General features: G+C 41.1%; 1 protein-coding gene across 1 annotated transcript in view; it reads right to left on the bottom strand.

The window, feature by feature from the left end:
* Positions 1-12,501, bottom strand: part of CSMD1 (CUB and Sushi multiple domains 1) — a 2,074,203-nt gene that overhangs the window by 462,831 nt on the left and 1,598,871 nt on the right. The window contains exon 13 of the mRNA XM_086379826.1: positions 32-144. Within this exon, the coding sequence (XP_086235952.1) occupies positions 32-144 (113 nt within the window). The remainder of the gene's footprint in view (positions 1-31; positions 145-12,501) is intronic.

Here is a 12,501-nt window from a genome sequence, read left to right on the forward strand (position 1 = left end):
AAAAGAGGGTTTTAGTGTGTTCGGATCTTACCTTGGTAAATGGCTTTAAATCCAGGCGAGGCTATGCTGTCATCAGACTGTAGGTGCAGCCACATCTGGTTGCTCATACTCACGATGAGGTCGGGAACACTGGATCCAGTGAGTCTGCAGAGACAAGAAACGCCAAAACCATGGTTTAATGTACCAAATAGCTCCAGTTTTACCTTGATGGGGCTGGGTTGGGTGTCCTTCTACTTGAACAGGCAAGCCATATACATATAAGACCCTCCTTCAAAGAATCTATAGCCATTTGTAATTTATATTCATAATCACAATATCATTGACCTTTTACAGTAATGATTCTATATTATAACTGCAAACTTGTATCTTTGACTTTAAAAGTCGACATATGGTGACTGACACTTCTGTGTATCTGGCACTGAAAGTTTCTTTTATTGTTGTTTAGTTGTTCAGTTGTGTCCGACTCTTTGCAACCCCATGGATTGCAGCACGCCAGGCCTCCCTGTCTAACATCTCCCAGAGTTGACTCTAACTTATGTCCATTGAGTTGATGATGCCATCTAACCATCTTATCCTCTGTCATCCCCTTCTCTTCCTGCCTTCAATCTGTCCCAGCATCAGGGTCTTTCCAATGAGTCAGCTCTTCACATCAAGTGGTCAAAGTATTGGAGTTTCAGCTCCAGCATCAGTCCTTCCAATGAATATTCAGGATTGATTTCCTTTAAGATTGACTGGTCTGATCTCCTTGCAGTCCAAGGGACTCTTAAGAGTCTTCTTCAACACGACAGTTTGAAAGCATCAGTTCTTCAATGCTCAGCCTTCTTTATGATCCAACTCTCACATCCGTACATGACTACTGTAAAAACCATAACTTTTACTATATGGACCTTTGTTGGCAAAGTAATGTTGGCTTTTTAACATGCTGTCTAGGTTAGTCATAGCTTTTCTTCCAAGAAACAAATATCTTTTAATTTCATGGCTGCAGTCACCATCTGCAGTGATTTTGGAGCCTAAGAAAATAAAGTCTGTTACTGTTTCCATTGTTTCTCCATCCATTTGCCTTGAAGTGATGGCACAGATGCCATGATCTTAATTATTTAAATGCTGAGTTTTAGGGCAGTTTTTTCACTCTCCTCTTTCACTTTTATCAAGAGGTTCTTTAGCTCCTCTTCACTTTCTGCCACATGGGGGGTGTCACTCTGCATATGTGAGGTTATTGTTATTTCTCCTGGCAATCTTGATTCCAGCTTGTGCTTCATCCAGCTCGGCATTTCATGTGATATACTCTGCAAAGAGTCTGACATGACTGAGTGACAAAGAACACACATACACACATAATCTGCATATAAGTTAAATAAGCAGGGTGACAATATACAGCCTTTATGTACTCCTTTCTCAATTTAGAACCAGTCTGTTGCTACATGTCCAGTCTAACTGTTGATTCTTGACCTGCACGCAGGTTTCTCAGGAAACAGGTCAGGTGGTCTGGTATTCCCATCTCTTGAAGAATTTTCCAGTTTGTTGTGATCCACACAGTCAAAGGCTTTAGCACAGTCAAGGAATGAGAAGTAGATGTTTTCCTGAAATTCTTTTGCTTTTTCTATGATCCAGGGAATGTTGGCAATTTGATTGCTGGTTCCTCTGCCTTTTCTAAATCTAGCTTGAACATCTAGAAGTTCTTGGTTCACATACTGTTGAAGCCTGACTTGGAAAATTTTGAGCATTACTTTGCTAGTGTGTGAGATAAGTGCAATTGTGCAGTAGTTTGAACATTCTTTTTCATTGGCCTTCTTTGGGATTACAATGAAAACTGACCTTTTCCAGTCCTGTGGCCACTTCTGAGTTTTCCAAATTTGCTGGCATATTGGCTACAGTACTTTAACAGCATCATCTTTTAAGAATTTGAAATAACTCAGCTGGAATTCCTCACCTCCACTAGCTTTGTTCATAGTAATGCTTCCTAAAGCCCACTTGATTTCACATTCCAGGATGTCTGGCTCTAGGTGAGTGATCACACCATTGTGGTTATGTGGGTCATTAAGATCTCTTTTGTAGAGCCCTTCTGTGTATTCTTACCACCTCTTCTTAATATTGTCTGCTTCTGTTAGCTCCATACCATTTCTGTCCTTTATTGTGCCCATCTTTGCATGAAATTTTCCCTTGGTATCTCTAATTTTGTTGAAGAGATCTCTAGTCTTTCCCATTTTGTTGTTTTCCTCTATTTCTGTGCATTGTTTACTTAGGAAGGCTTTCTTATTTCTTCTTGCTATTCTTTGGAACTCTGCATTCAAATGGGTGTATCTTTCCTTTTCTCCTTTGCCTTTCTCTTCTCTTCTTTTCTCAGCTATTAGTAAGCCCTCCTCAGACAACCACTTTGCCTTTTGCATTTCTTTTTCTTGGTAATGGTTTTGATCACTGCTTCCTGTACAAGTCTCTGGGTGCAGAATTGTCCATGCTCAAATGGGGGAAGCACTGGACAAACTGGGAGGTTTGGTCACCCTCTGTGGTGGACAGAAGTCCCTTCCTGCTGGATGAGGGACAACATCACACCACGAACATGGAAGCTTGTCTAAGCCAAGAAAATTCTGTTCATTCACACAATGCATGGCTTGCAAAGTCTGGAATTTTTATGTACCTTTACCACAAAATGCCTTTAAAAATTATACCTGAGGATGGACTCTTCTTGAGCACTAAAGATAAATACCAAGCCATGCAATGACAAGGAGGAAACATGAACACACTGACTAAGTGACAAAAACCCATTTGAAAAGGCTGCATACAGTAGGAGTCCAACTCTAGGACTTTCTGGAAAAGGCAAAACTATGAAGACAGTTAAAAAAAAATATTCAGTCATTGCCAGGGGTTGGGAAGTGGGAGGGATGAACAGGTTCAGCATGGGGATTTTTTTGGGTAGTAAAGCTACTCTTCATGATACTGCAATAATGAATATATTACAGATACATGATGGATATTGTAAAGATGGCTACACGTCACTGTACATTTGTCCAAACCCACAGGCTTCAGCATTGAGAGTGAATCCTAATGTAAACCATGAAGTTGGGTGGTGATGATGTGCCCACAGAGGTTCATCTTTGGTAAAAAAAAAAAAAAAAAAAAAAAAGCAGCACTTTGTGTGGGATCTTAATAATGGTGGGGGTAGGGGGCTGTGCATGTCCACAGACAGTGGTGGTGTGGAAAGCTCTGTACCTCCCTCTTAGTTTTGCTCTGAAAATAAACTGGCTGTAAACAAAGCCAGGGGACACACACACACACAGAGGAACTCAAAGTTGACCACATGTTAGAAGAATACTGACCAGGAGAACAGCACACACAGCTGACAGAATTGGCAAATGCACTGAAGGTCCCTTCTGCATATTAACGCCCAGGTCACAGCGAACAGAAGTTTCAGTGAAGCATTCATCGTGTGTTAACAAAACAGTCACACAGCGGCCGCCACCAGCCAGTGAGAGGAAACACTAAATTCATTGACTGAAGTCAACATGCGGACAGAAAAGCACGCGGAAAGGGAAAAAGTGTAAGAAAGAAAAAGTCAATTCAGCCCAAACCAACGTCTGCAATCAGAGAGGAAGCTCCGCTGTCAGCAAAGTTGTTTTGGGGGTAGGAGCCCCTGGTCCGCCCCGTGGATCACACACGCGGGTCAGCACTGCCTTCTCAAGAGCTCGGCTCCTCAGAGGAAGATGAGCAACGGTTATTACACGCGCAGGTCCTCAGTGTCACACGGACGAGAGAAGGGTTTCAGCGAGAGATGGGCAGGCGCGGAACAGGTGCCTCTTTCTGAAGATTCACCCGTACATGCTGCTCTATGTGCTTGTTTGAAGACAGACTTTTTTCCCTTCCCTGTGCATAGATTTTATTCACATGTAACATACCAAACACGGCAGCGAGCATGGATGTCTGGCATTAAAGTCTGCTCTGACTTAGAAAGCTAAACGATTCTTCCTTCTGCTGCTCAGTCCTTCCAGAAAGTATCTTTGTCTAGCCTTTTGCTTTCAATTATTCTATGTACATAAACATCTTACATTTGTATCTTACAAGCGTCAAATATTTGTTTCATATTTTCTCAATTTTTATTTCATTTACATTATTCTTATCCAGAGATTTTAGACTTTTATTTAGAATATAATTACTAGTAAATGAAAGCTCATATTTATGGTGTTCTTGCTTTTTTGATTAGCCAATGTTTTTACTGTCTCTTTAACAGCTTGTTTCTTTTCCCCAAAACTACAAAGATACCATTCTGTTGTCTTTTTACTTCTTTTATTTATATTGAGAATACTCCTATCAATCTTATATTTGCCCCTTTGAGAATAAAACTTCATTGCTTATGCTATCTGTAAGATTTCCCCCTGTTTTTCAGCAAATTTATTATAATGTGCCAGGCTGAGGTTTCTCTTGTATTATGCCAAATGTCTTATAGAATTTCTTGAGGCTTTATCCTGATGCCTGTTGTTAACATTGGAAAATTCTTTATGATAATGTCTTCAAATATTAGTTATGTCCCATTTTCTCTTTCTCTGCTTCAATTTCAATTACACATGTATCTTCTGTACATTTTCTTCTGCTTCAGGTTGAATATTTTCTACTATTCAACCTTCCAGTTCAGGCCATATCTATTGAGTTCTTTATTTCAGATGTTGGTATTTTAAAATTCTTAAAACTTCCATTTGATTTGTTGTTATGAATTCCAGCTTTCTGGAAATATTATTGATCATTTTATTTATATTCTGACATATATAAAACATAATTAATTATCAGAGTTCCTTAGTGACAACTATACTATTTATATGTCCTTTTCTTTTTCTATTGTCTGTCTCTTGGTTTTGGATCATTGAGGGTTATTTACAGACACTTTGGTTGAATGCTAGACTTGGTAATAAGCCATTGTAGAAGCTGTGCTTTTATCTTCTTCCTTGGAAAATTTAATTTTCTTCTGGCAGTGAGAGTAACCACCTTGATTCAGTCAGTCTTTGGAAGGACTTCAGGCTTCTTTTCAAGGTTGCTGATTTCTCACTGCTTACGCCCTCTTCTGCCACAATTCAGAGACGACAAGTTTATATTTACACATGGCATCAACGAGTCACATGAATTTCACCTCTTCCACATTCCTTTCACCATTTCCTGCTTTCTGTCTCTATCTTCTAAGTCTGAGTATCTCCTGTCAACATCACTGAAGTAGCCTCCTAAGTTATCCTCCTGGTTCTGGTACCACTTCCACCCCCCGGTCCCGACACTTGATTTAATTTTAAGTGTCTTAAAATGCAATTATCTTGTAGAAAATCTTCACACATTGAAAAGATGTATAATGCCAAATTAATTACTTTAGAAAAATCTGAGTGCAAATACTTTGAATTTATTTTATTTCTATACTGGACTTCATTTCAATGCAGTTTTATGTTGGTCTGCAGATGCATATAAAACCAAATAAGCCTGTACACTGCTCTACTACAATGTTCCTTCAATCAAAATTAAATTAAGATGATGTGAATTACTTTAGTTTTAGAATTTAATGCTGATACTTAAGTGATTGCTGTGTTTATGAAAATTATTGTAAATGGCTTGGTACAATCATTTAATTTTAAATTAATTATTTAGCACATTTGCCAATTACTTAACCATTCAGAAAGTATTTTATGTTTTTTTTTAATTTTACAAAATTATTTTCTAATTATTTAAAACAAAATACTTCACTTTTTATTCCTCTTTTTCTCCCCCAGAAGTATTTTAGTTTGCTAGTACCGACAGAAATATATGTTTAAAATAAAGAAGCAAATATTATTACCCTCTGCAACTGTTTGTTGAAAACAGGATTTTTTTTTTCTTTAAGCAATTTATAATTGAAAAGTAAAATAAATGCTAGTTTTGGTGAAATACTTTAACAGCCATCACAACACATAAGCTATAACTTTTCTTTAAAACAGCTTTATTTTATCCAAAATTGACCTTCTAGTATATATATACACATTATATATATATATATATATATATATATAATTTAATTAAACTTAAAAATAAGATTATTCTAACTAACCACCAGGATATTCAACTTCTTTATTAGGAAACTATATTAAAATTGTCTTTTGGGGAAAAAGCCATCATATTGGAGGTGTCTGGCTGCCAACCACCCTTTCCTTCCATCTCGGAATTCTTAACCTGTTGCTCCAGTCATATTGGTATTTTTAACAATTCTCTAAAAATATCAGCACTTCTAGGCCTCCTGGATTTTGGTAAATATTGAAATCACTGCCCAGAGTGCCTATGCTCCCTGGATAGGAACCAGGAATTCTTATAGACTTTGAAGATTCTCACTTCACATTTGTTAAGTCCCTTAGGTGAGGCAGGTATTTTTTTTTTTTTTTTCTTCCCCAGGTCATTGTAGAATAGTACACTGCAGACACTTCACAAATGTATCACAGGCATCTATTAATACTTCCTCTTTCTCCTTCCAAATTCTAAACTTTGAGTGCAAGTTTATGTCACCTGACCTTTTTAACCCCCAAACTCTTGCACATAAAATGCACCATTGCTTTAAATAACTGCATACATGAAAAAAATATAAATGAATCCCTATTAAAATTTATTAAATATCTTCATATTTAAATTTCATGGGAATATCTCCCACTAATGATTTAAATCTTCATTTGATCTTAGCATACCAAGGACTTGGCATCTGAGGTTCTGCTGAAGCTGTGCCTTTAATTTACCCTGTGATTTTCGCTACATTATCTTACATCTATGTCAGTTTCTTCATCCGGGAAATGATTGCATGAAGTTATCTTAGAGGGGTCTTTTAGACCTAAACTTTTCTTGTCTCCTTGATAGAGTTCAGCCCTGGTGGAGCCGTGGTGGCCTCAGGAGTCTGACATGCCCTGTGCAACAGGATCAGTGCTGACCTGAAAGACTTATGGTCAGAGAAATCAGAAGTTTCTTTGAATATCAGTCCCAGCATATTGAATCTAACTAACCCAAAAGGAAGAAAATGACTTTTGATTGTGTGTTTGTTCCTTTCCTACAACCAGGGTGCACTGCTATCAAGAGAACGGCTAAATTCTTTCACATGAAAAGGAGTTATTGTTCTTTTAACTTCACTGATGGCTCAGATGGTAAACAATGTCTGCAACGTGGGAGACCTGGGTTCTATCCCTGGGTCAGGAAGATCCCTTGGAAAAGGGAATGACGACCCACTGTAGTATTCTTGCCTAGAGAATTCCATGGCCAGAGAAACCTGGGCCCTGGCGGGCTACAATCCATAAGTTGCAAAGAATTGGACACAGCTGAGTGAGTAACATTCTCATGAGACGATAAAGGACTTCTCTGGTGGCTCAGATGGTAAAGAATCTGCCTGCAAGGCAGGAGACCCAGGTTCAATCCCTGGGTCGGAAAGATCCCTTGGAGAAGGGAATAGCTACCCATTCCAGTATTCTTACCTGGATAATTCCACAGACAGAGGAGGCTGATAGCCTACAGTCCATGCAGCTACAATGAGTCAGTTAACACATGTGGCAATAATTTCATGATGCTTTGTTTGCTGCTAATATTACAGTGTATATGAAAGTCGTCTCATTTCTGGACAGGTCTTTTTGGCCCAAGTTGAAAGAGTCAACATTTCTACCCTCATATATTAATACATGAAATATGTTTTCTGGAAAGGAAACTACAATTCCTTTCCAGCAGATGAAAACAGTATGCTGCTGCTGCTAAGTCGCTTCAGTCGTGTCCGACTCTGTGCGATCCCATAGACGGCAGCTGACCAGGCTCCCCCGTCCCTGGGATTCTCCAGGCAAGAACACTGGAGTGGGTTGCCATTTCCTTCTCCAGTGCATGAAAGTGAAAAGTGAAAGTGAAGTCGCTCAGTCGTGTCCAACTGTTAGAGACCCCATGGATTGCAGCCCACCAGGCTCCTCCGTTCATGGGATTTTCCAGGCAAGAGTACTGGAGTGGGGTGCCATTGCCTTCTCTGTTCACTCAGCACCGCACCATACAATTCCCATGTCATGTGGAATTTGTAGTTTGTTTCTTGATACTGATGAATAGAACTTCCTTGTATGACTAAGGTATATTTATTTACTTACCTATCCAAGGACATTTATGTTGTTTACAATTTGGCAATTAGGAATAGAGTTAACTCTATTCATGCATGGCAAATTTTATTTCTTTATGATAAATCCCACCTAGGAGTGGGATTGCAGGATTATATGATAAATAAATATTTAACTATATGAAACTGCCAACGTGTTTTCCAGAATGGCTGTACCATTTCACATCCCCACTTGCAGTCTCAAAGAACACATAGCGTGTAATTGTATTTATGTGATATTCTCAAGAAGACAAAGTTTAATGAGGGAGAACAGATCAGGGGGTCAAGGTGTAAGGTGGGAGAAGGTGTGACTGCAGAGAGACAGCACAGTGTTGAGAAGTGACAAACCCCTTTTGTATCCTGACTTTGCTGGTTTATTTATATGTATAGATCTGTACTCCAAAAAAAAGTCTATTCTACTGTATATTCATTAAATAAATAATTTGCTCAAACCTAGAGATTAAAACAATAAATCTGAGCTAACTTCCCTGAGGTCTAGGAGACATGGGTTCAATCCCTGGTCAGGGAAGATTTCGTAGCTGCAGGACAACTAAGCCCAAGTACTGCAACTACTGAGCCCACGCGCCTAGAGCCTGTGCTCCACAACAAGAGAAGCTGCTACAAAGAGAAGCCCGCACACCACAACTAGGGAGGAGCCCCAGCCTGCAGAAACCAGAGAAAGCTTGTGCGCAGCAACGGGGACCCAGCGCAGCCAACACTAACTAAACAAAAAATAATAAAAATTACAAAACAAAACAAAACTCTGAGCGTGCCACAAAGCTATCAAAACATGAATCTGATGCAAAGTAACACCTGGAACACATCACACCTGCAATGTACTGCCAGGTACCTGAAAGGAAAGGGTTGTGGGGAACCTTTACAAGTAAACGTTACAAGTTACAACCTGGCCTAAAAACTGACCTGTTTTGAAGCTTTTGCAGTTTTTTAACATCAATAAATTTCAGAAGATCTGTATAAAGTATAGGAAATACAGAGCAATTTAAAATATACATTGTAGTTGACTGTTTGCCTTGATTGGGTTGATACAATGTGTGCCAGAGATAAATGGGGAGAAGCTAAGACACAGTGCATGGTCTACGTAGCATCTGACAAGAATCTCCCTCCCTCCAGGATGGAGTAAAATGCCTTCAGGGAGAGTCAGAGATGCCCTGATGCAAATCCTCAGAAAAGGAGGCAGAGTGTATCACAAGTTGACATCATCATTAAACAAACGAGGAAGAGGGGATGTAACTCCGGTCTTGGAACCATATGTTTGTACTCTGAGGTTCAGTTCAGTTCAGTTCAGTTCAGTCACTCAGTCATTTTTGACACTCTGTAACCCCATGGACTGCAGCACAGCAGGCCTCCCTGTCCATCACCAACTCCCGGAGTTTACTCAAACTCATGTTCATTGAGTCAGTGATGCCATCCAACCATCTCATCCTCTGTCGTCCTCTTCTCTTCCCGCCTTCAATCTTTCCCCACATCGGGGTCTTTCAAATGAGTCAGTTTTTTGCATTAGATGGCCAAAGTACTGGAGTCTCAGCTTCAGCATCAATCCTTCCAATGGATATTCAGGACTGATTTCTTTTAGGATGGACAGGTGGCACATCATTAAGAGCCTTTCTGATCAGATCCTGAGGGCAAATCTGTCTGAAGGCAGCCCTGATCAGAGTTCCAGGTTCTCCAACTCACAGCGTCCCTCTGGCTCCTCACACAGGGGACCTACAGGTAACGTGTCTATTTACATGATATATACCAGAACAGGAAGAGGAAATGTCAATGACTCCAGTATTCTTGCTGAGATAATCCCATGGACATAGGAGCCTGGTGGGCTACAGTGCATGGGGCCACAAAGAATTGGACGTGACCGAGTGACTGAGCCCAGTCCAACAGTAGAACAGAGGCTGGGAGTGGGAGAGTGGCAGGACTCTGGCTTTTATGTCAAGTTAACTTTAGAAAGTCATTTTAGGCTCTAGTCTTATAGAATAGATATTCAGATTACTATTATATGTGAAGTTAAACCTGGGGATTGACAATATGTATGCTGAAGTTGTTAAAATCTCCCCACTGGCACCAATGTGAAATTAGAGCAAGCTTTTCGTTGACTTTGACTCTTGCACAGGCAAGCTCCACCCTCCGAGGATGCAGCTGGTGTCCCTCTCGTGATGTCAGGCGGACCAGCACCACCTGTGTGGGGGGTGGTGAAGGGCCTGGTAACCACAGGTGTCCAGGGCCAGCTTCCCACTCCTCAAGTGCCTGGACTCCCTTTTCTGAGGAAAGACACAGAGGCAGGAGAACCTACGAGAGAGACCACCACACCAGTGGCCCGACCCATGAAGATTCTGTCTCTGCAAATCTGAGACTGAGACTCCCCTCCCCTCCCAGAGATGGGAGACGGGGGTCGGGGGGACAAGGCATGAGCTGGAGGAGGGGGCAGCGACTAGAGTGAGCTCCACGGGCACAAGCCAACCAAGTGGAGCAGGGCAATGCCATAGAGCAGGGGTCCTCAGCCTCTGGGGCCTAAGGCCTGCTAATCTGGGGTGGAGTTCATGTAATGATGACAAAATAAAGTGGGCAATAAATGCAACGCAGTAGAGTCATCCCCAAAATATCCCCCATCCTGGTCCATGGAAAACTTGTATTCCACAAAAACCTGTCCCTGGGGCCAAAAAGGTTGGGGGCCGCTGTCTTACAGGCCCTGATAATGAGCCCATCACTGGAACCCCACCTGCACATGTTGGCCAAGAGCTGCATGTTAAGTCTAACCAGGGAGACTGCCTGCTGAAATAAGAGGTTTATGTAATTTCTAGTACATCACAACACGATAGACGAAACAGCCAGGGTCTGCTCATCACATTAAGAGCTGAGAAAACCACAACTTGAATGAGAAAAGACAAACAACAGACATCACCTGAAATGAATCAGGTGTTGAAATTACCTGACAAGGATTTTAAAGCAGCCATGGTGTAAATGCTTCAATCATTTACAAACTCTCTGCAATCAAATGCAAAACAGAATATTCCAGCAAAGAAACAGAAGTTATTAAAAAGACCCAACTGGAAATTATAGGAGTGAAAAATACAGTAGTGAAAAATATAATAATAGACAATAAAATAAAAGTAGCCAGACGGGCTTATAGTAGACAGAATGGATATGCATGCTGACATGAGAACTTGAAAAAGGATGGCAGGATCCCTTTCATTGACTCCACAGAGGAGACAGAGTGGAAGCAAAGTGAACAGAACACTAGCAACCTGTGGACAAAACCCAAAGGTTCAGCGTCTCATCATTCCAGTCCCACAAGGAGAGAAAAGAGAGCGGGACTGAAAGAGAATTTAAAGCAATAATTGCTGGAAGCGCCCCAAATCTGGGGAAACATATAACCTACAGTTCTAATAAACCAAGTGAACCCCAAACAGGATAAACTCCAATGAATCCACGTTAAGACACATTTAATTAAACTTTTGAAAACCAAAGATGAAGACCAAAATCTTGAAAACAGCCAGAGAGAAGTGACTCATTGCTTATAAATACCCCTAGGTGTGTCAGTGGATTTCCTAACAACCCTGGAGGCCAGGGTATAGAATTTCTTGGTCACAAGACTGAGGGTCCAGACAGATTCAGTGAATGACAGTCCAGATCTCTTCCTTCTTCCTGTTAGTAAATTTCACATCCAAAGGCAGTTCTGAGCACCACATAATTCATTACTTTAAGGCAGAGATAATAACTTCAACAATATAACATCTTCGCTTCATACTTTTAGCCTTTCTCAAACAATTTTTCATTAGCTGTTTCATTTTGCACTGGAATGCTTTTGGGTTGCAAAGTCAGCATGAGATGGGGAGCCATGCTTGCTGCCCTTGAGGTGCAGGCCCCTTGTGTTTTTTTGTTTGTCTTCTTTTACTTTTTATTTATTTCCTTTTAGCAGTGCTGGGGCTTCTTCGCTATGGGGGCTACTGACCAGTTGCAGCGTGGGCTTCTCACTGAAGTGGTTCCTCTTGTGGAGTGTGGGCTCTCGTGCAGGCTAAGTATCAATAGCTGCAGCTCCTGGGTTCTAGAGCTGACTGATGAATCCTGGCGAAGAGATGCGTAGCTCTGCAGGATAACAGTGCAGCAAGGAGGGCATGCATTTCCAGCTTCTTAGAGAAAACTGCTGCAGTGAGTCAATGCTGTAGCTGTAACTGTCAGAACAGCTGGGACAGGACTCAGGCTGGACCCTGAGTCTGGACCCCAAATGAGCTGGGACAGGCTTTGCTCCGTCTCCCACAGGCACTGCCATTGGGCTATGTTTCCTTGGGGCTGATGGCTTCTCCTCCTTCATAGGAAGGTTCCCGAGAGACATGGCCCCTAAAGGCCCAGGTCAGCTTGCTCTCCCAGACACCCCAGAACAGGTAAAATCCCAA

This window comes from Bos grunniens, chromosome 27 (genome assembly GCF_055505025.1).
Source record: "Bos grunniens cultivar Pamir isolate PY7600 chromosome 27, Bosgru_T2T1.0, whole genome shotgun sequence".
Taxonomy (NCBI): Eukaryota; Metazoa; Chordata; class Mammalia; order Artiodactyla; family Bovidae; genus Bos; species Bos grunniens.